Source organism: Thermobia domestica, chromosome 4 (genome assembly GCF_964235325.1).
Source record: "Thermobia domestica chromosome 4, izTheDome1.hap1.1, whole genome shotgun sequence".
In the NCBI taxonomy this organism is placed as follows: Eukaryota; Metazoa; Arthropoda; class Insecta; order Zygentoma; family Lepismatidae; genus Thermobia; species Thermobia domestica.
Window position 1 is genome coordinate 270,799,811 of NC_137457.1, and position 25,453 is coordinate 270,825,263.

Genomic DNA, 25,453 nt, shown 5'->3' on the forward strand with positions numbered 1-25,453 from the left:
GTGCTTGTAGTGGGGGCTAAGTTCACGATAAATTCGAAAGTTTTCTTTCCTTGTAATATTAGTGCTTCCTAGTGCACCAACACCTAAGTTTCGTGCTTCATTAGTGTAGGTGCTACAAGTAAGAAACCTTTGCGGGCCAGCGTGAACTTGGTTCCCACTTCAAGCAGTAACGAAAAATAAGTCCATTCGTTAATGTATCGTTAGCGCTTCTGCAAAACACTCATAGTTCCGTTAATGCTTAACTATTGATGTAGATATGGCCAATTATATGCCACAAAAATCCCATAAGAGATTCATGTGGAATTTTTCATTGCGTCAAATTTCCGCCAAAATCAAAAGCACTAATGACCTCTTCTACTGAAATCGTTAGTGTTTCTTAGTGCATTAACACCTAACGTTAGTTCTTCATTAATGTAGGTCCTACAAGTAAAAAAACCTTTGGAAGCTTTCGTGAACTTGGCGTCCCACTTCAACCAATAACGAAAAAATTAGAGCTGTTTTCGTTAGTGCTTCACTATTAGTGTAGTTATGGCCAGTTACATCTCAGGAAACTCACATAAGAAATTTAAGGGGAGTTTTTCACTGTGTCAAATTTCTGCCAAATTAAAAAGCACTAATGATCATTTCCAGTACAATCCTTAGTGCATCGTTAGTGCTTCTTCGTGCACCAACCCTAACGTTAGTGCTTAATTAGTGTAGGTGCTACAAGTAAAATATCTTTGGCGGTCAGCGTGAATTTGCGCCCCCTTCAAGCACTAACAAAGTAATTAGTGCATTCGTTACTGATTCCTGAAAATACTGACACTTTGTATGGAATTTGATATTTCTGAAGTTGCACCCCACCAAAAATTTTGAATAAATTTCAAAATATGGTAACACTAACGTTAGTGCTTAGTGCATTTAAGTGCACTAATCACGCTCTAACGATTGCCGTTAACTCCATGTTTCTACCTCTATTTGTATAAAATTTGATATTTTTGAAGTTGCCCCCCCACCAAAGATCTTGAATAAATCCTAAAATATAGTAGCACTAATGTTAGTGCTTATTGCGTTTAAGTGCACTAACAATGCACCAACGATTACCGTCAACCCCATGTTTCTACCTCTATTTGTATAGAATTTGATATTTCTGAAGTTGCCCCCCCCCACCGAAAATCTTGCATAATCCCAAAATATGGTAGCACTTACGGTAGTGCTTAGTGTGTTTAAGTGCACTAACGATGCACTAACGATGCGCTAAGTTTAGTGAAAATCTATCTGCATAAAGATGGGTGGGGGGCTAACTTCATATGAAGTAGGTCCCAAACCAAAATCTTCAATATCTCGTAAACGCTGATAGCACTAACGTTAGTTCTAAATGCACTAACGTGCACTAACAATGTATTAACGATGTGCAACGTTTGGTGTGATTTGGGAGAGGTGGGGGGCCAACTTCAGGCACGTAATTTTTTTTGCGGTACATTCCGGTAAAAACGTACCACAAACGATTGACATAGTCTTATCTCGAAATTCCAAGATGGGGGGTTCTGGAAACGGCAGTCCCCTAGTTAAAACTGTCATACTTTTGTACTGGAAGTGATACATACAAAAATGTTTGCGATACATTCCGACACAAATGTTGTTAAACGATTTGCATAGGTCTCGTTTCGAAATTCCGAGGGGGCATCAAAACGGCAGCCCCGTAGCTTGAAACTCTCGTATATTTGTACCGGAAGTGGTACAGAAAAGAGCTTAGCGAAACGTTCCTGTTTAAAAGTAGTGAAAAGAGTGGGCATAGGTTTCATTTCGAAATTACTGGGTGCGGGGCTGCCGTTACCACAGCCCCTCTTGAAAACTCATATAACTTCGTACCGGAAGTGGAACAAACGAAATTTTTTGCGGTACATTCCGGCACAAACGTAGCACACTCGATTGGCATAGGTTTTGTTTCGAAATTCCAAGGTTGGAGGCTGCCGTTTCTCCAGCCCCCCCACTTTAAAACCCTTATAACTACGTAACGGAAGTGGTACGAACGAAAATGCTTGCGGCACATTCCGGCAGAAACGTAGCACAAACTATTGGCATAGGTTTTGTTTCGAAATTCCAAGGTTGGAGGCTGCCGTTTCTCCAGCCCCCCCACTTTGAAACCCTTATAACTTCGTACCGGAAGTGGTACGAACGAAAATTTTTGTCCGGCACAAACGTAGCACAAACGATTGGCAAAGTTTTTGTTTCGAAATTCCAAGTTTGGAGGCTGCCGTTTCTCCAGCCCCCCACTTTAAAACCTTATAACTTCATACCGGAAGTGGTACAAACGAAAATTTTTGCGGTACATTCCGGCACAAACGTAGCACAAACGATTGACAAAAATTTTCCTTTGAAATTCCTAGGTGGGGGCCTGCCGTTTCCCCAGCCCGCCACTTCAAAACTCTTACAATTTCGTACCGGAAGTGGTACAACCGAAAATTTTTCCGGTACATTCCGGCACAAACGTAGCGCAAACTATTAGGATAGTTTTTGTTTCGAAATTCCAAGGTTGCAGGCTTCCGTTTCTACAGCCCCTACACTTCAAAACCCTTTTAACTTCGTACCGGAAGTGGTACAAATGAAATTTTTTGCGGTACATTCCGGCACAAACGTAGCACAAACGACTGGCATAGGTTTTGTTTTGAAATTCCTAGGTTGGAGGCTGCCGTTTCCCTAGCCTCCCACTTCAAAACCCTTATAACTTCGTACCGGAAGTGGTACAAACGAAAATTTTTGCGGTACATTCCGGCACAAACGTAGCACAAACGAATGCCATAGTTTTTGTTTCGAAATTCCAAGTTTTGAGGCTGCCGTTTCTCCAGCCCCCCCACTTTAAAACCCTTATAACTTCGTACCGGAAGTGGTACAAACGAAAATGTTTACGGTACATTCCGGCACAAACGCAGCACAAACGATTGCCATAGGTTTTGTTTTGAAATTCCAAGTTTGAAGGCTGCCGTTTCCCCAGCCCCCCACTTTAAAACCCTTTTAACTTCGTACCAGAAGTGGTACAAACGAAAATTTTTCCGGTATATTCCGGCACAAACGTAGCACAAACGATTGGCATACTTTTGGTTTCGAAATTGAAAGGTTGGAGGCTTCCGTTTCTCCAGCCCCCCCACTTTGAAACCCTTATAACTTCGTATCGGAAGTGGTACAAACGAAAATTTTTGCGGTACATTCCGGCACAAACGTAGGACAAACGATTGCCATAGGTTTTGTTTTGAAATTCCAAGTTTGAAGGCTGCCGTTTCCCCAGCCCCCCACTTTAAAACCCTTTTAACTTCGTACCAGAAGTGGTACAAACGAAAATTTTTGCGGTACATTCCTTCACAAACGTAGCACAAACGATTGGCATAGGTTTTGTTTTGAAATTCCTAGGTTGGAGGCTGCCGTTTCCCTAGCCTCCCACTTCAAAACCCTTATAACTTCGTACCGGAAGTGGTACAAACGAAAAATTTTGCGGTACATTCCGGCACAAACGTAGCACAAACGAATGCCATAGTTTTTGTTTCGAAATTCCAAGTTTTGAGGCTGCCGTTTCTCCAGCCCCTCCCACTTTAAAACCCTTATAACTTCGTACCGGAAATGGTACAAACGAAAATGTTTACGTTACATTCCGGCACAAACGTAGCACAAACGATTGGCACACCTTTGGTTTCGAAATGAAAAGGTTGGAAGCTTCCGTTTCTCCAGCCCCCCCCCCACTTTGAAACCCTTATAACTTCGTACCGGAAGTGGTACAAACGAAAATTTTTGCGGTACATTCCGGCACAGACGTAAGACAAACGATTGTCATAGGTTTTGTTTCGAAATTCCAAGTTTGGAGGCTTCCGTTTCTCCAGCTCCCCTCCCCCCACTTTAAAAAACTTATAACTTCGTACCGGAAGTGGTACAAAGGAAAATTTTTGCGGTACATTCCGGCACAAACGTAGCACAAACGATTAGCATAGTTTTTGTTTCGAAATTCCAAGGTTGCTGGCTTCCGTTTCTGCAGCCCCTCCACTTCAAAACCCTTATAACTTCGTACCGGAAGTAGTACAAACGAAAATTTTTGCGGTACATTCCGGCACAAACGTAGCACAAACGACTCGCATAGGTTTTGTTTTGAAATTCCTAGGTTGGAGGCTGCCGTTTCCCTAGCCTCCCACTTCAAAACCCTTATAACTTCGTACCGGAAGTGGTACAAACGAAAATTTTTGCGGTACATTCCGGCACAAACGTAGCACAAACGATTGCCATAGGTTTTGTTTCGAAATTCTAAGTTTGGAGGCTGCCGCTTCTCCAGCCCCCCCACTTTAAAACCCTTATAACTTCGTACCTGAAGTGGTACAAACGAAATTTTTTGCGGTACATTCCGGCACAAAAGTAGCATAAACGATTGGCATACCTTTGGTTTCGAAATTCCAAGGTTGGAGGCTTCCGTTTCTCCAGCCCCCCCACTTTGAAACCCTTATAACTTCGTACCGGAAGTGGTACAAACGAAAATTTTTGCGGTACATTCCGGCACAAACGTAGCACAAACGATTGCCATAGGTTTTGTTTCGAAATTCTAAGTTTGGAGGCTGCCGCTTCTCCAGCCCCCCCACTTTAAAACCCTTATAACTTTGTACCGGAAGTGGTACAAACGAAAATTTTTGCGGTACATTCCGGCACAAACGTAGCACAAACGATTGGCATAGGTTTCGTTTCGAAATTCTAAGGTGGGGGGGCTGCCGTTTCCCCAGCCCCCCACTTTAAAACTATTATAACTTTGTACCGGAAGTGGTACAAACGAAAATTTTTGCGGTACATTCCGGCACAAACGTAGCACAAACGATTGGCATAGGTTTTGTTTCGAAACTCCAAGGGGGGGGGGCTGGCGAAATGCACCTACTACCACCGCTAACATATTAAGACCAACTTGCTTGTATCTAATAGTTAGCGCGGGGTTAAGAATTGAATTTCCGTTACTGGGTATTGAAGCTATTAGCTAGTTGGTATTAACTAGATCTTAAATCTATGGGAACGTATTACATATTTGAGAACTTGCTAATGGATGTTAAGATTAAAGAAATACTATACACATTTCCTTGATGTTATGCGAATTGAACCTCTTAAGACCAGGATGTATTGTTGAATTGCTGAATTTGAGTTTAATGGCCACTCCAGAGTGACGAAGTGAAATGTGTTTTGAACAACTCTTTAAAAAACTCACGTAGAATAACATATGGTCCAATTTATGCCTCGTCTACTGATTGTTATTTCTCTTCAATATAAAGCGATTGCCGTTTCGAAACGATGAGCAAATGGATCTAGGTCAAAACTCCCACACTCAAGAAATGTCAAAACACCCACACAATAGATCATGACTCCCAGAAAAACGGACAAATCTCCCAAATGCACGAACACTCAAAACCTCCACAGCAAAAAACTCCCACACTCAAGAAATGTCAAAACGCATACACAATCGGTCATAATTCCCACACAAACGGACAAATCTGCCAAATGCACGAACGGTCATAAGTCCCACAGCCAAAACCCTCACACTCAAGAAATGTCAAAACACCCACAGAATCGGTCATAACTCCAACACAAATGGATAAAACACCCCCACATAGCAACGGTCACAATCCCCACACAAATGAACAAAACTCCCTCAGAATCGGACAATTATCCCACACTTTGAAATTATCCTGGTTGCATGTCTTGTAAGTTTCACACGCTAAAAATCATTAAAAAAATACAAGGGTGTTTTGGTCGTTCGTGCATTTGGGAGATTTGTTCATTTGTGTGGGAATTATTACCGATTATGTGGTCGTTTTGACATTTCTTGAGTGTGAGAGTTTTTGCTGTGGGAGTTTTGTCCATTTGTGTGGTCGTTGTAACAATTTCTGCGTGTGGGAGTTTTGTCCATTTGTGTGGCAGATTTGTCCATTTTTGTGGGGATTGTGGCCGTTGCTATGTGTGGAAGTTTTGTCCATTTGTGTGCAAGTTATGACCATTGGGGGTATGACCGCATACCTGTGTGGGAGTTTTGGCTGTGGGAGTTATGACCGTTCGTGCATTTGGGAGATTTGTCCATTTGTGTGAGAGTTATGACCGTTTGTGTGGGCGTATATGCCCTTTTTCCGGAAATCATTGAAAACGAACCACCATGTTATACTGTGGGTGGTGTGAAAATTTCATCTCGATATCATTATTTTTGGCAGACTGGCAATATTGTTTCCGTAAGCCTTTGCACTACTGTTTTGGCGCACTGCTGACTTCAGACCCTAGCAGCGGTAGCTTCTTTCTTATTTGACTTTTTAGAAAATAACCTCAGCAAGTTTCAGAACTAAGAACAGTGGTTGTCAGATGCTACAGGTGGACAAAACAGAAACACTACAATAACAAAATGTTGTTCTTGGTTCGCTAAAGTTCATAAAGTGGAAATAATTTGTTTATATCGTGTGCGTGGACACTCGTTTAGACAGTGCGCCCGCAACTTCGGGTTTGTTCGAAACATAATAAAAAACTTGGAGCGAATCGGATCTGCTAAGCCATGGTTAGAAGTCATCGTTACCTGTCGACAGAATCAATCTCCTTTTGCTATTAAACAGGAGCCTTTAGTACGCTAGAAGAAATTTAACACAAACGATTAAGGTTACTTTGATACATTAATTTGTGATTGAAAATTGTAGATCAGCAAGGAAGGCGATTTTTGAGGTTTCCCCTCTCCCGCAGTTAATTTTTTGTTTTTCCCCAAATAGCCAATAAGGAAACTATGGTACACAAGAACATACAGGGTGCGGCACGTAAAACCGGCCCATCGTAATATTCTGGTATATTGTGCTTTTGGCAACACTTAAATAATCTACCTTCCTACCAAGAGATGGCGTGTCGAGGTCGGGTCGACTTACGTGATCTGCAGCAGTCACGTGCAGCCACAGCCAGTGAAACTTGTCGAAACCAGTTGAGGAAAAGGCCTTGTTGTGTTAAGCCGGGTGAGTGTCAGTGTGTGATAATGCCGTATTCGATACCCGAGCGTGTTGCCATTGTTAAAGGGTTCATTCTCACTGGATCTTTTGTGAAAACAAAGAATTTGTTTCGGGAGAAATTTCCAGGACGTTCTGTGCCAGCAAAAAGCACCATTCAGGAATTGATTGAAAAATGGCGGCGTACAGGATCGGTTCAAAATGCTCCCAGGAACAGACGACCACCTGTCTGCACACCTGAATTAAAGATGCAGGTGGAGGAGATAATGACAAGAAATCCTCGAAAGTCAACCAGGAGATTGAGTCAACAGGTTCATGCGAGTGAGAGAAGTTGCAGACGTGTTTTAAGGGGACTGAAGTTAAAACCGTACCGGATAAGTGTTGTGTAAGAACTGAAGGAGCCTGACCTGCAGAAGAGGGTGCATTTCTGTTCATGGCTGTTGAGCAATGTTGCCAGTGGTTTCTTGGATCCACTAATGCTCATCATGAGTGATGAGGCGTGGTTCCACCTGTCTGGGTACGTAAATTCCCAAAACAACAGAACATTCACACGCAATCCACCAGGTACCCTTGCATAATGAGAAGATTGGTGTTTGGTGTGTTATTTCCGCCACACGCGTTATTGGGCCCATATCCTTTGAGACGACAGTAAACAGTGACGTGTATATGGGAATCCTGGAGGAATTTTATACACACTTGACCGAAGAGGAGCGTCAGTTATGTTACTTTCAGCAGGACGGTGCAACATGCCACACATCAGCTGCATCATTGTCTCTTGTGCATGAGATGTTTACACCAGAGAGGACAATCAGCAAAGGCTTGTGGCCTCCTCGGTCACCAGACTTGTACACGTGTGACTTTTACTTATGGGGACTGTTAAAGGAAAGAGTATACGAAACAAATCCACACACAATTGAAGAACTCAAGACCAGGATCTAGGATGTCACCAACAGCATTACAACACAAGAACTGACAAGGGTATATATGAATCTCCTCAATCATGCTCAGATGTGTGTTGAAGTGGGCGGAGGACACTTTCAGCACCTGCTGTGAAGGCTGCTGTGAAGGTGAGTAGTCATATTCAATACATTACATTTCATTTATGTGTTGTAGTTAATCATATTCAATACATTACATTTCATTTTATGTGTTCACTTTACGGGCCGGTTTGACGTGCCGCACCCTGTATTAAAACAAATCCAGCTAAAACAATTTTTGGTACTTTTGTACCCTTATCTCTAATATAAACCTTGAAGGCTCACACAATTGTCTTGTTATTTTCTGAAAAGATTAGGTTTAAACTGAAAGTCTAGAACAAACAAGAAAAAAGTAGCAGGTGTCATTTTGTCCGTATATTTATATGTTATATGAGTGTCAGAACCACATAATTCTTGACCCCACAATCATTTAATCTTTTCCCTGGAACAATTATGAAAAAGGCCTGATATTCTAGTATACATTTAAAAAATTCTGCATCAAACACGTTAAGCAATTCTCATGCATTTATCTGTAAATTTAAGCATGAGGAGACGAACTGGACAATAACATTATAGCCCCCACCGAATATATTGAAAACTTTGAAAGGAAACGCAGTTTTTGTAGAACAAATTAGAACAAATTCAGCACAAATGGTTTAACCTACTTTCATTCATTTATTTTTGATTTAAGTTTCGTGGATTCCCCAGGACGACAACATTGTAGTCATCATGTTTAGTTTTCAATTTTCTTGGAAACGAGAGCAGAAGAAATAATGTTGCTCTGGAACAAATCAGAAAAAAAAATAATGTGACTTTGTTGGTTATATTGAATTTGGGATGGAATACGAGATTGACACACGTCTGTGGTTCGCAGTTGTCTGCATATATTTGACCATTTCAAATCGATAAGTTAAATCAAAGTTGTTCTGTAGTTTTTTATTGATTTTTGCAGATATTGTGGTTGTGTGTGTTTGTGTTTCTATACGTGCATGTGTTTGAATGTATGTATGTATATTTATTTAACTGTAAAAAGGGATAAAGACAGAGCCATTCGGAGGGAAACGCTATCAAATGCTGTTGTAAAAAACGACTTAAAGCTTGGACGACATGTTTAGGTCGTTGAAAGATCAACACAGAATTTTTCTACATTAGAAAATTATTTACTACCGATAAATATTAATCTTTTAAGAACTGAAAAGAGTTGCAGATAGATATAATGAAAATATACGTTTAAAATCGCACTTGCAGTGCAATTTAAATTGTTTCATGGAAAGAAGCGAAATAATCGGAATACTAATAATAACAACAAACTAACAGTGGTAGTAGAAGTAGTAACATTGGTAGAATAATACATGTCTTTCAAATACCGTACACATATATAAATCCTAAATTGATCACTAACATAATAGCAATGTTATGAATTTTTGAAATTCAAAGAGATAATTATATTCTCACCGTACAATGTTCCTCCTTGAATTCAAATATTTGTAGGTATCGTGTTTGCATGTTAAGAACTTGGCAGCTTTTCCCCATGCCTACACAGGTGCTAGGACCACCATCTGAACACAATCCATATGGAGCTGAGAATAAGGCAATGAGGTAATGAAGTAATAAATCATTTGTTTGGACGAAAGTTACTCAAATAATATATACAACGAATTACTTTTTAATAGAAAGATTAAATAGACATTAACTCAAATGTTTGATTTCTCCATTTCGCTACGAAAAGCAGTCATTAACACCAAACCAACAGCTGTTCTTAACCACATCCCTCAAAAACTATGAATATACCAACACAACTCTGAGTTCGTTTTGTTAAATTGTTTCAAAATGCTTTTCTATTGTGCTTAAAGATAACATTGTAGTAAATGTTTCAAGTTCGTAGAGTATAATTTGAATTAAAGTGCGAGTGGAATAATATAGTTGAAGTACAATATTTGCGTATTACCGAAAAAAATATTATCATTTCAAGCAAAGCATTTGATGAAAGCACACGAATGTAATGGGTAGGACATATTGAATATTACGAACTTATTCTTTCAAATATTTAATGCCTGTTTCCTTAGGCCTAGTGTATATGAGTACAAAGTAAGTAGTCTTACAACACATTGGGAGTTCATACATTCAGTTATAAACTTGGATTACACTGAGTACTAAATTTCTTCTCCGTGATATCTTGAGAACTATAAGAAAGTAGCATTCGCCATTATGTGTGAATTGACTCTAATCATATGCATAATTTTGCAAAACCGACACATTCATCATGCATGGAATAAACTTCTAGTTTTGGCATTCTCAAAGCAAAATAAGCAGAATTTGTAAACTAACTTAAATCAAATTTTAATCTGATAATTACAATAACTTTAGATATTCCATATTTGTTATTGTGTTTTAATTCGTGAATAACGTTTGTTCATGCGATGTACTGCTTGTTTAAGGGTAAATAAATCTCACCATCTATACTTTTAATTTCCATCAAACTCCTTGTCTACTTACTACCCGATGTTTCAGTTAGCGGGTAATATAATCATTGACTGTATTCATAAATCCACAAAGAGGTTTTATCTAAGTATTCTAGTAGCGGTAAAGTTACAGATGAAATGTTGTGAACTGATATTGTGAGGCCAAATAGTGGTTCTTGAAAGGCATGGAAAAGATCAATAGTGTCACGAACTGCGTACTGATTGCAATTTATGTGTTCTCAATGTTACTTTGTGCAATAATATTAAATAGAAAGTAGCTAATGAAACATTTGTAGCTTTCGTAAAGTTCATAAAACAATTTAAATGATGTCCTAGGTATTTCCAAGTAAGTAGAACAAGTGACGTTAAGACTAATCTCTCAGAACGAACGAACTGAATTAGTACAGCGGTGGACACTTCTAAATGGTACACCTTAGCCGTAAATCTCCATATGGCTGTACCATTTAGAAGTGTCCACCGCTGTACAATTCTGTATATGTAGGGATATATAATTCAGAAGTTAAATGCCGTCCTAAAATATGTCATGAGTTACGCATTTTTGAAGGAAGCTGACAGGGGATGAGCTTACCACCTATTCTTGTTGGCAATCACAATTGGAACGGTCAGACCACAATAAGAATGAAGGCCAGTTGCATAAACAAACGAAGGAACGCACAATATAAATACGCACGTAAAACAATACAAATTCTTAAGATCTTAAACAACATAACTTGAAACGGAACGTCAGACAGTGTATGTGAGGAAGATTAAGTTCTCGTTCACTGACAAGAACTGTACTATTAATTGCAGATCTGATATTTTCAAAATACATATCAAATAGCAAATTACTCCGCCAATGTATAGTATAGAATATTTTCAAAGGAGCATAATGAAGCATCTACACACCACCAATATATGAATCAAAATACCCTGATGTACTTATTTATCTTCACAAAATATCTGGATGGGCAAACAATCGAAGGAGCAGTGACGGTACAAGAGCGCACGTCAGAGTTAGGGATCCCAGAACCATCGTTACATGAATATGGTCTGTGGATAACCACTAGGAGATCTTAATATACCTTGTATCGAAATGTCGACCACCTACTAGACAAACATAAATAATTGATTGTTGATCTGGTAAAGTTTGCTATATTGTTAATTTTAGGTTGATAATGTTTTGGACGTAGAAAAAACCTTTTGTTAGGTAATTTCATTCCATATGCTGTGATGTTCGATTGAGAAAAAAATGCATATGAATGCATCTTCTAAGACATTTAGCTGCCAGACTAAACACTACAACGTTTAAAATTATGCTTGTTAAGATAAAAATACCAAATTAGATACGTAAGATTGAAATTTATTACTCAGTTCTTCCTGAGCCCTAATAAGTTGAAAACGGTGTTTGATGACTTCATAAGTAAAGGTTTAAACCAAGCATGTAATTATTTACTACGAACTGATTGTTCTTTCAGACGTTTTCAAAGATATGAAAGCAACTACTCAGGTTCAACATTTATCTTCTATGCGTTTGTATAAGATTCAAGAAAGTGAAGACAAATATGCACTTACTATGTGGATAGTGATTCACAGGTTGATAAGTTACTGGAGTAAGTAATCAACGTTGGAGAGATAATGCTTGCGTATGGTTGTTTATAGTAATTAGGTATTTCAAAACATTATGAACATATAATAAATATTATTAAAGTTGCCTATATTGTTTAAAATCGTGTAGTTTGGAGCACTTCTTGAAATTACAACTAACAATATCTATAGCTGCAATATCAAAGAAACGAAAGAAAGCACCTTCGTTTACTCCCAAAAGTACGTGACTTTTGTTTATAAGTTACAAGAATTTATCAAAATTATTTTCCCCTTATGCGTTTGTGTGTATATGCTTTTCTCTATCATATATTACATTTTCATTGTGTAATATAAAATAATAAACACAAGTATTTTACATATTCATTCACATTTCGGAACAAGAGGATATACTTAAACACAAACAAACTATTTGCTGTTCAAAACAACATATTCACATTTAAAAAATACATACGTGCTACATTTTCGCCAACTAACACGTATGTAGTCTTTCAATGTGAATATATTGTTTTGCTCAACAAATTGTTTGTGTTTAAGTATATACAAAGCAAAGCTTCTACTTACGGAAAATATTAAAGAGAATATAGAAATATTTTATAACTAGTTACTATGCGATACTTGGTGTTACGCTTATGCTTAATATTTATATTTATTATTTTAACTAAAATATAAATATCAGTGTAAAACCTTACGTATAGTACATTGTCCGTCTACACAAACTTCCCCTTTTGTCAAACAACCTCCTTTACACAATCCATAGACTTCTCTTGCTGAAAAAATAAGATCGCATTTGTAATAATAGATGAAGTCATAAACTAGTACATTACGACAGCCTAGTTTATGAAACTCAAATACAAATCTGCATATATTAATCAATAAATTCTAACTAATCAATGGGACATACTAGGTTTAGCTAATAGTTTCTAATTAATTCTTAACTATATGTCTAGTATGCCGTTCTCTTACGATACAAGTGTCAATGAGTACCGGTATTTAATCTATTTTCAGCAAATGAATATTAATTGAACGATGGCTGAAATTCTTTTACAAGCAGCATTTGCTGGTAAACGTTCAAGATGATAAAAAGTGCGGTGCTGTAATTCACTGAGAAACAGTTATTCTTGAATAACTTTATTTACACCCCAAGTATCTGTAAATGATACCAACACTTTCAGCGTGAATATATACCCATTTATAATAAACGCGGATTGTGTAGATAAAAACTTTTATATGACCAAACATGTAACTTAGTTTTTATGCAAATAAAAAAATGTTACAAAATAAAATTGTTACAATATGATTGGTTAATATGATGTATTATGGTTGATTTTCAAAATCTTTAAGCAATTTAATTTTTTTAAAAAATATATATAATTTAGAGTTGTCTAATTACTTTGAATAGCCAAAGAAACACTACTGTCTGGCAAAAATGAAGTTTTAACATATCATTTATGAAGAAATAAAATTATAAAACGGAAATATTTATGGGAATTTAGTTTGTTTGCACTGGAGAGCTGAGACTTTTTTTTTTTTTTTTTTTGCTAAATTATCATTGCATCAAATGAGAACCGGTGTTCTTACAAGACAGATGGATGATTCAATGAAAAACTATTTATCATAATTTTTTGGAAGCAATTTCCATTTGAAAAGACAGTTTCTTGAAATTTGTTAACACAGAGAATGTTAATACATATTCTTCAATTCTTGTTGTAAACAAATCTTGAGGATGTTGTTAAAGAAACATTACCAGGAACTTCAATTCAGTGACTTGTAGAGTATATAACAAAACAAATAATGCTGAATATGTTTTAGAATCAAAATGGGGTGTTTTGAAATTCATTATAGGGGAAAATATTGACAGTGAATAGATGAATAAATAAAGTTCTTGTAAGGAATTAGATAATGAATAAAGAGCTGAAAAACTAAAACACAGATATGAAAATACCCTGACGGCTAAGCCCATCTCGAACAGACTTAAATTTCGCAACACGGTTGAATAAAAATGCATCACTCACACACAATACACTCTGGACATAACTATAACCTCTTACAATTGTTTCTTTTACATTTAAGAGGCTGTATCAAGATAATAATCAATAATTCATGTGATCTCATGAACTAGAATAAAGTTGAATACTTAGTTATAATCTTAAAGAATAATATCTGTTTTCAAACGTATTTCAGGCCTGTGAGGAAAATAGAAGTAAATACCTTCAAGGTAATGGTGGATAACTGAGACTTCATATTCTGGAGACAAACCTAAGTATATTGTATTAACCGTTATGATTAGAAACCACGATTGGTTATTAATTTACCTTAAAATACGTGTGTTGATAGAAATAATTGAATTCACCTTAGATGTAAGGCATATCCTTACTGAAGGCCATTACATCAACCCATCTTGGAACTATTAAATATTGTTCTTACTCTAAAATAATTACTTTGATATTCCCCTCTATATTATTCATTAAATTTCCGAGAAAATGTTCTTGAATGTTTAAAAGAAAATCAGTAAAAGTAGCTATAATTACATTTATAATCTTCAAAAGTTTTCAGCAAAAATAATACATAAATAATTATTTCTGTAACTGAAATACTATTTTAAAGTAAAATCAAACTTCACACAAATCAACTCACACTCTTCAAAGTATCTTAAGGGAACAAAATTAGAGTTTATACTTAATTCTTAATGTTAATATAAATTGTTAGGATTAATACTCAATATTCTATATGATTGTGTCAATTGCTTTCCTTACATTTACTGATTGGTGTACATTCTGCATACACATTTATTGTGCCGCTATCTATTCTCTCAAACTTTCTAGAACAAAATTGTCCAGGAGGGCATTGGGTTACTCTGCAAGCTTGTAGTACACCTGAAATAGTAACACTAAAGTGTAGAACTGTATTAAATACTTAATTTATAATTAAATGTGCAAAGACGAATTACCAATCCAAAACCTTTCTAATTTTATAAGAGTTAAGTATTGTCTTTTTTATTATTTAGATCATCATTTTCTGTCATTTTGGGTATTCTCACTTTGGTCTTTCCATATTAAAGTAATAGAAATGCATTACGCATTTCTATTAGAACAAGCATTTAAGTTTTGATACACAAGACGTTTATGTTTGAATTGCATCATTTCAAAGAATTACGAAAATTATTGAATCGTAATTCCAATTTCAATAACCTTTATAAAGCACGTTTATTTATTTCATAATCATTTCGAATTCAAAAAATTACCGTGATCTATCAAGCGCTAGTTTCTGTTGATGTTGCACTGTTCACATAACGCTTTATTTTCAATTTTATATTGAATTATTGTAAAAAAAAAAAATCAAATATTAATATTTTCAATACATAAGTAATGCGACATATAAAACAAGTCTCTTGATTTCATGCCTAACATATGCAACAGAAGTAACTGCTTTGACCTTTGCGATTGAAGTTTCAACAACCCTTATGACGTAGTCACACCATATACAATGACAATTTACCACATTAAATGGCTAGAATTCAAAATGTAGTTTATGCTTGGTGATTCACCTTCAAAGGACTTTCACTTTTGCGTAGTAGTTGATGTTGAATCGAACTAGTATAGTAGTTTAAAGCTCAGCTATAAGAAAAGAAGATAAAGAAACATTTCCTAACATTCCTAGTAATGTTCTTTGTATACCAAGATCGCAGAATGAAATTTCATTGTTGACTTAAATTATATATATAAACTTAAGCAACCTAATAAATTAACATTTATTTTATATTTGTCAGTGACAGTCCTGCTCTAGCCTTATCAGAGAAACACGCTTTTCATGAGTTTTCTTCGTAATTATGTGTGTAAGTGACCTTCAAAGGGCAACAAATATAATGTCGAGAACAGTAAATATCCTTGAAGGAACTTAGCTCAACATATTCTAAAAGCAGAAATGGAAACGAGTTTCCAAATGCATACTAAAACCGTATATATACGTACTTATTACATCAAATTGTACTTGGACTAGTATGGGCAGCATTATAGCTCACTACGCTCTGATTTGCTAAGAGAAATCATGTAATCTGATTACATGTAATGACAAATAGTGATCACTGTTCTAGTGATTTTTGAAGGGATATCTTAGCCCACTCCTAAATATTGGGAGAGATACATAGGATTACTCACCTATATTTTGGAAGTCGTCATATTTAAACACATAATTTAGTAAGTATAGAATCAGGGTATAATCTATATTATAAAATTGAAAGTTACTATGTTTGTGACTTTTAATCTTTTGAACCGCCCGAACAATCTCGATCAAATTTTCAACGTAGATGTAGTTCTGGCCTTGGAGTGTTTTTAGCTATTTACTTTAACGCTGAACTTAGGGGCGGGAAGGAGGGCGCATAGAATAAATAAATAAAACTTAATAACTCTTGAACCACCCGACCAATCTTGATCAAATTTTCAACGTAGATGAGGTTCGAGACTGGAATTATTTTTGTCACTTCTCTTTAAAGGAGCAACGTAAGGGAGGGGGAGGAGGAGGAGATATACAAACATTAATAAATATAAAAATAGAAATGACTATGTTCGTGAATTAATAACTCTTGAACCACCCGATCGATCTCAATGAAGTTTTCAATATATATGAAGTTCAAATCTGGGAAGTTTTTATCATTTCATTTCGACAGTAGATCTTATGGGAGGGAAAGGGGAAAAGGGAAAATATATGAAAATGAATAAAACTTAATAACTCATGAACCACTCGACCGATCTTGATCAAATTTTCAAGATAGGTAAAGTTTATGGCCTGGACTGTATTCTTAATTTCATTTTTACAGTGCATTGAAAGTGAGGGGGAGATAAATGTAAAATTAAAAAAATACAAAATAAAAGTGACTATCTTTGTAACTTCATTACGCTTAAACCACCTGACCGATCTTAACCAAATTTTCAATACAGATGAGGTTCAGACCTGAGGTGGTTTTTGTCACATCACGTTAACAGTAGAACTTAGGGTGGGGGAGAGAAGACGAGAAATCTATAAAAATAAATAAAACTTAAAACTCTTGAACCACTAACGATCTCGATCAAACTTTACACATAGATAAGGTTCGGGCCTGGACTGTTTTCTTCATTTCACTTTTACAGTGCAACGAAGGGGATTGGGAGGGGAAGATATGTGTAAAGAAGTAAAAAACAAAAATGACTGTCTATGTAACTCATCATTCTTAAACCATCAACCGATCTTAACAAAATTTTCAGCATCGATGAGGTTCGGACCTGAAGTGGTTTATATCATATCACTTTAACGGCAGAACTTAGGGGAGAAGTCTATAAAAATAAATAAAACTTAATAACTCTTGAACCACCTTACCGATCTCGATCAAACTTTCAACATTGATATGGTTCTGGCCTAGACTGTTTTCTTCATTTCACAATTACAGTGAAACGTAGGGGAGGAGGAGAATAAATGAAAAAAGGGAAAATGAAGGTGACTGTCTTTGTGACTTCACTCTTGAATCACCTGACCGATCTCGATCAAATTTTCAACATAGATGAAGTTTGGGTCCTGGTATTTATCTATTCACTTTGACGATAGACCTTAGGGGAGAGCAAGGAAGGAATTGAAAAATAAGTAAAACTTAAGAACTCTTGAACCAAACGATCAATCTCGATCAAGTTTTTAACGTAGATGAGGTTCGGGCCTGAGATGTTTTCTATCATTTCACTTTGACAGTAGAACTTATAGGAGGGGAAGGAGGGGGAGATATATAAAAATAAAACTTAATAACTCTTGAACCACCGGACCGATCTCGATCAAATTTTCAACCTAGATGAAGTTCAAACATGAAATGATTTTTGTCATATCGTTTTTACGATGTAGCTTAAAGGAGAGAGAAAGACATTTACAAATTATTGAAAATGCCCGATATTAATGTCGAATCTATAGTTTTTGAGATCGCTGAGATGAACAGTGACATTTGTGATGCTATTTAAAATCGAATTCAGCACCGCAAACTGTGGGAGGGTATGGGTATATATATATATAATCGAAATGACCAATATCAGGGTCGAATTCATAGTTTTCGGGTCGCTGAGATGAACAACGACAATTCTGATTCAGTGGCCCTCAACATGGGGAGGAGAGGGGGATATATAAAAGTCATCGGAAACGACCAACGTCAAGGAACTCTTTGGTAATAGCAAAAAGTGACTGACTAACGAAACATATACTACTTTTTCTTAATTTAAACCAGCAAAGCGGGTAATTGATGCTAGTCCTCTGTAAGTTTGATTATTTCATTTTGTTCCTTTTGTAGGTAAAATTTCGAACGTTTTTGACCTAACTTATTATCTTTAATCAGGTTTCTTTACCTTATATGATTATACTGCTGAGTATAAAAGTCTGTTTCTTTTCATAGATTATGACATTGATGCTCCCATCTTAAATTCTGGGAATGGTATATAGGAAACTTAGGTAATTAAATGTATGAAATGTCAGAAAGCAAGAAAAATCGTGATGCGCGATTTCTTAGGCCAAAAGTGCTCATTTACTCATATACCTTTTTACTATGATGTTTGAGTACGAATGGTTGGTCCAGGCGCTATTCCAGGTCTTCATTTACTATTTTCGTGTACAAACTTCTCACTTAGTGATTAACGCTAATTCAAACTATTCAAGAGTCACTCTAACTGTAGTATCTTTGTGCTGTACTTCTGCCTAATACTGATAAATGTTGCTAGCGTCCATGTAATTTGCAGATTTCAAACAATAGTAAACATGAGATTTTGAGAACTGCACTGTTCTTATTTAATCATTTCAAAGTGTAACATGGACCATAACTTTATGCACATTTTAGCATAAATATTTATGCATTTTCTAAAGTAAAACATTGTGGCGATTTAATTGCCATTTAAACTGTATAGATTATACCATTTAAACGTATACTTTCAACTAAAATATTCAAGAATGAAAAATTATGTTAATAAACATGAACGTTAGCTGTATTTATTGTTATTCACTAAAGTCATTAAAGTGTAGTAAAGGTTTTATACATTTGAATTAAGTACAATTTTTATAGACTGAGAGCACCTGAAAAATGAGTTACTAATCTCCTATACAATTTGGTTTCTGTTAGTCTATGTCGTTTCATACTTCGGAAGCTAATTTCGTTGGGTCTTAGCTCCAGATGTATTATTTGTAAGTCTTGTAGTCATCTTACTTCATTTTTTTAAAAAGATCTTTCGATTTTATTGTTGTTTGCAAAATATCCTATTTTTCTTCATCTTACAGACACGTTATATGTTGCTTACTGTATTGAAACAGGTAGCCACAAAGGAGCAAAATCAAAGTTGATTTATATTTTGGATATTAAATCTATGTCCTTACATTATTTAAAAAATGATAATCATTATTTAAAAAATGCATCAATGTATGCGAAGTTCGTCGTAAGTAATTGCACTTACTCTATTCCTTTGTGATTGGTATTAAGGCATTACTTTAATGTGATATATTAAGTATGAAATGGTGGAAAGGTAATGTTTGTAGTAGCGATTGAACATCTAGAAATTCAAGGATGAAATGTTATCACCTAACTCATTATATGAGCTCTGATAATATTAGAACTTGACACGCTGAAGTTACGTTTTGGTAAGCAGAGTACGGTACTTATGCAGTCCAGTGCTCATATTTGGTTCCAAGGATTCTACGTTCCATATCAGGCCTAGGTTGTTTCTATTGTACATTGTGTATATGCGGATATTTTATCATTCAACCATACATTCATACCACCAAATCTTCCCTACTATTTCTCATTTAATAATTAACGTCATTACTTTCAAAAACGTAAATAAAATAATACGTCCGTAAGGGAAAAAAATTCGACTGCTTTTATTTTTCACTGATATTTTTAATATTCTGATAGCTTTGATCGTCTGAAGGGTTCTTTTTTGTTAGAAAATGAACTGAAATATTTAAACGCGCATGTCGTTCCTATTCAAAATACGCTAAAACTTTCGTCTTGTGACCGCTATACTAAAACTACAGTAAACTCTACATGTTTATGCAATATTTGCTACTTTGGATTTGCATCATACTGAATACTGATGTTATAGCTTAGTCTAAGCATGACTATAGTCCAAGAGGGTATAAATGAGTGTACTAAACTAGTACGAACAGGAGTAAAATTCACAAAATTATTGCTACAAGTGTGAAGATAACCTCTGCAAGGAAAGAGGTTTTGTGAACGTATAAGACGAAATACATTATATCTGAATAAACTCGTTAACTAAAAGCTTCAAGTAATGACGTGTAATGCATACGTTGTAGTGAAGCTTGAGATGTTAAGAGTGAGGCTGATATGAGTCAGAGAAATATATTATGCAATCTACATACACATACGTTTCAACCATATCATAGCTCCATCCACTAGTAAGTATATAGGAATGATTTTGTGAACAGTATTCGGTCTTGTGGTCGCGTATCCATTTCACCGACGAGACAACCTTTACCAATCATGGAAATGTTAACCCAAGGAACATTCGCAATTGGTCTGTAACAAATCCATCTTGGCTTCGCCAAGTGGAATTACAGCGTTCAGGGGTGTTAACGTCTGGCATGGAATAGTGGGTGAACCCATCCTTGGGCCTTTTTCATTTATCGGATACTAAATGCTGACTGATACATACCTTCCTAGAAAATGAACTGCTATTAGAGGACATACCGCTCCAGACAAGGAGGGAAACGTTTTATGAACATGACGAATAAACAGCTTATAGTGCACGATGAACTACATCATGTTTAAATAACATATTTCTCAATCGGTGAATAGGACGGGAAAGATTTGTGAAATGGCAAGCTAATTCTCCAGACTTAACTCCGTCAAACTGTCTCCTCTGGGGGAAACTGAAGGACGTTGTCTATGAAATGTGTCAACAACACCAGACAATATTCAACAGCGTAATAATTTATCTTGTAGGGCCATTTCACATGAAATGTTACGTTTTTTGGAACGATCTTTGTATATGCCCCTCGATTGCTGTATATACACCTTGATAGACTAGATTTACACTTACTGCACAAGTCAGTCTGTATGGTTCTTCGACATACTGTCATGCCCATTGTCACTATGTACTGTAACACCGTCAAATAAAACGTGCTGACGATGTCTCATGTTTTCATCTTCCCTCTCGAACACCATATGTTCGACTTTCTTTGTCTATTCTTGTGGCTTCTGACAGCTCATACTTGCCGCAGTACTAGCGGTCAATTGGTCAATTGTCTTTCTATCTACAACAATTTCCATGGTCATATCTCCGTTACTATGTGCAGTAGAAGCATGAAATAAATGGTGTTGAATTTCTACATGTGTTTCCTTTTACGTTGCTCATATTTTGTTTATTGACGCATTACAAAAAATATATTTACTTCGTTTCTAACGCCTCATTTGTCGATATATTTCCTACCACATTATATTCCGTTGAACGTGCCCATTTGATAGTGATGTTTAGTTTACCACAAACAGTACACTGCTCTAACGTTTCTTGTTTCTTCAGCATTTCATGTGGTACTTTTAAACGTCTTACGCTGTATATATATATATATATATATATATATATATATATATATATATATATATATATATATATATATATATATATATATAGGTAGATACATGAATGCCTGTGTATGTGACCCCCTCCTCAGTTAATAGTTTTTGACGACAACTTTGGCTGAAAGGAACGTTAATTTATAACCAATCAAAATAAGTAAAAGCTGTTTCACAGAAAGAAAAGGTATTAGTTGTCGAGTACTCCGTGAGGTGGATGACAAGATAACATTATCCAGGATATTCTTAGGATAATGATTGGAGTTTAGATCTGAGGGTTACACGAGCTTCCCGTTTACTTTCGTTTGTTATATACCACACTCCAGTAGAAAATGGGATCTTACTCGAAAATACGGGATTAACCATCTATTTATTAACAAAGTAGTAGTATTATTAACAAGCCAAATTATATTCCATTTTTAATTAGGTTAAAGTTATGTTTGTATATGTATAAACAACAAAATGATAATATATCATGCACATGTTGAGTATTATTTGCAAAACGTCAAATACGTACCAGCTATAGCGTCTTCATCATTGTTATAAGTTATTTTATTTTCTGGAGATCCACACGCTGCTAGACTTAGAACAATCAGCAAGTTACGCATTGCACGAATAATTCTGAAATAAAAAAATCTTATATATATACAAATGAAAATTTCGTACTTGAAGAATTGTACAATATGGTGAAGTAATCCCACTAAACCAAAATAATCTCTAAATTTTCCTTTGTTTCGCGTCAGAAGTGAAAGTTCAACATTTGAGTATTGATTCAAACTGATTGTGATACAGTAAAATAGATTAGAATGTAAAGTATATAGAACATTATTAATAATCAAACGTAAGTATTGATGAGGAAATATACGTAATGAAACTAGAAGTGAATAATATTGGACCTCATATTTAGTAGTAATATTGGACTATTCAGAAGGTATTTATAAATATGAATATTTCTTTTAATCATACACGGATCTCCTACAAAGCGTTAATAACTTTATTCTGCGTGTTCCAACTACATTATCGTTCAGGACGGTAATATATCCATAGCATATCATAAGGCTTAAATGTATTTTATATACTTCTTCAGTTATTTGATGTTTTACATGGTAGATTATTTAATTGCTGTACTAGTGTTTTCTAAATACAGTAATAATATGACTAGTCTTCCTTTACTATTTGCTAATCGTATATTAAAAATGAATGTTTGTTACTTTCTTTGTCCGATATACAAATACATACTGTTGAATCGCTATACTTCACATTAATTTTGACAAATAGGACATAATCGGAAAGAGACCTCAGTTTATATAGAAATTTTTGATTCGTCCTAAGGGGGTAGAGAGGGTTTCAAAGAGGTAGAGGTTGTTTCAAATTGTAAAAGTAGATTAACTCACGAATTCCTGTCGATAGGGAGACAATACTCGGTATGAGATATCTGAGATAAAGTACTGAGATATGAGGCGCCTCTAGGGGGAGAGGAGCTGAAATTGAAACTGATCGAGAACAACTGATATTAGTGTTGAATCCATAATTTCCACTGAGGTGAATAGTGAGACCTTCGATAACATTTCAGTGTAATTTACTCCCCCATTGGCATGGAAAAGGCTTAGAGGTCAGTGGCGTCTCGTAACATAACTTTTGGTAGTTCACAATCGCTAGAAAATTCTAATTTTGTCAGTATTCTAAATAAAAAAATTATAAAAATAATGAAAGTACCATGTATATTTTTACATATAATAAAAACGTACCCATTCATAAACAAATGCTCCATTTCATTCACATACGAAATCACTTCTGATGTTCTTCTGGACAATTGACTTGTCAGTAACTCTTCTGAAGTTTAGTTTCTACCATTTTCTCTGTTGATACCATAGCTAGTGCACTGAGATTATTCTGAGCTATGGATTTCCTTAAAATGCTTTTATGTTCTTTATTATAGTAAAACAATTTTCAGTTTCTGAAGTCAACATCTGATTATTTCCTATGATTTTCATTAATTTTGTTGTATGCCGTTCTCTTTCTATAGACTCTCCACCAATTTCACGACAATATACTAAATGGAATCTCCATTAGATTGGAAACGTCTGCTATCTTATATATTTCAATTGCCAGGTATGCTGTTTTGTGAACAGTATATAGGAAACATGCAATGTATCAAATTATTATAATAGTTTCAGAGGCATCTTTAATTAGGAACACTTTGTCCAAGTACTTTTGCATTGTTGCCTCAAGACACTTCACAACTGTTTATTTTCTATTTATGTTCTCAGTTAGATCAGCCTATGTAAGGTGAGATTTACATTTTAAGAAGGAGATTACTGTAATGTGTTTGATACTCTCCCTCCTGCAATTGAACCCGAGGCTTGTTCACCAAAGACGTATACTAGTCATTGTAGAAATGAGGTGGATAGGACACTTCATGAAATCAATCAAATCATGGAAAACACTAGAACTACTAGAATCTTCGGAGATATACATCATATTCAAACAATCCAAAATCTAATGCAATCAATCAAAAGTGCGAATGTGACTTCTTTTTCTATAAGATTATTATGAGTCTTAATAGGAATGACCATGTGAAGGAATCGTGACAGAATATTTGATTTACTTACAAGGCAAACACCCAGAAAATTTTGTTGGGAGTCAATCCAAATGAAATCGACCAATGATAGTTGCCGACAAAATTTAGTTTTTGACTAATTTTTTACCTAAGTTTGTACCATATTCTGTGAGTTGAAAGTGGGTATTCATTTATTTGTTAGCCCCGCAGGTTTTGTCGTAGCGGCCATTTTGTGTAGGCGCCTGAGCGTAATTTGATCTTTCCACAGGATTACGTTAAACGCTGTAACTTTTTAGGTTTCAAAAATAATGAGATCAAACCAAACCCATATGAAAGATAATGGAATGGACAACATTCTGTGTTTTGTAGACGTTGAGACGTACTTTAGAACGTCGGTAAAGAAGCTTTGAACATTGATGTTGGAAACCTAAAGACGACTGTTTTGGAATGTACAATTTGAAGGGAAATAAATTAGACTCACCTTCAATTTTTGTCTACATAGAGACTAGATAATGGACAACATCCCAAACAAGATTCAGATCTGAGAATCATATACTAGTTTTTTCTTGGAAATTTTTAAACTTTCGGAATTTTCAAAAATCGTGTAATTTCACCATGAAATATCTCAGAAAGGATGCAAGTGAAACATCCCAAATTTTTCTTTACTTTTTCAGTCAGATGTCGCAAATATATTACACAATTCAGATCCACTGCTAACTCCTCTCATATACGATGCGAGAAAAGCTACAGAATGATATTTTCATTTCATAATCTATCAGCCATTTATTGTTTTAAATCAACTTTGAAATTTTGACACATTTTAGTTTTCACCTCCAGATGACAGTTAACTTTGGTCTTTTATGTTCTAATTTCTTTCTAAGCTTTCACAATCCGTCAGTGCATTAAAATATATACAGTAGTTTTCAATTGCTCACCAGAATCTTTTACAAAATTGAATAGTGAGAAGATTTTTATTAAAAGAAATCTTCCAAAAAATGCTTCCGTATCGAAAAGGCTATAGATTCATTAGTACAGTAGAATCCCGGAAGCTGGGTCTAATGTGGAACGAAGGGTTGCCAAGTTTGTGAAATGGCCAGGTTACCGGGTATGAGATTAGAAAAGAAAAGCTATTAGTGTTTCCTCAGAAAATACAGTACTTTATTTGTACGTATTGGTTGCTTGAGAATATGACAGAATAAACTGCCCAGTTACAAGTGTTTAAATTGAAAAGTGAATGATTAACGGATCAACTTCCATCACCTACACTGACTCCTTCACATCGATTTCTATAAAATACTGGGAAT

General features: G+C 35.5%; 1 protein-coding gene across 5 annotated transcripts in view; it reads right to left on the reverse strand.

The window, feature by feature from the left end:
• Positions 1 to 25,453, reverse strand: part of LOC145683507 (uncharacterized) — a 51,338-nt gene that overhangs the window by 16,590 nt on the left and 9,295 nt on the right. For all 5 annotated transcript variants that reach the window (XR_014131127.1, XM_081754846.1, XM_081754847.1 and 2 more), the window contains exons 2-5: positions 22,107 to 22,210; positions 14,760 to 14,879; positions 12,696 to 12,773; positions 9,395 to 9,519 (exon numbers count right to left, since the gene is read on the reverse strand). Coding sequence is in view for 4 of the 5 variants with exons in the window: in XM_081754846.1 (XP_081610972.1) it covers positions 9,395 to 9,519; positions 12,696 to 12,773; positions 14,760 to 14,879; positions 22,107 to 22,210 (427 nt within the window). In the remaining variant the exon portion in view is untranslated. The remainder of the gene's footprint in view (positions 1 to 9,394; positions 9,520 to 12,695; positions 12,774 to 14,759; positions 14,880 to 22,106; positions 22,211 to 25,453) is intronic.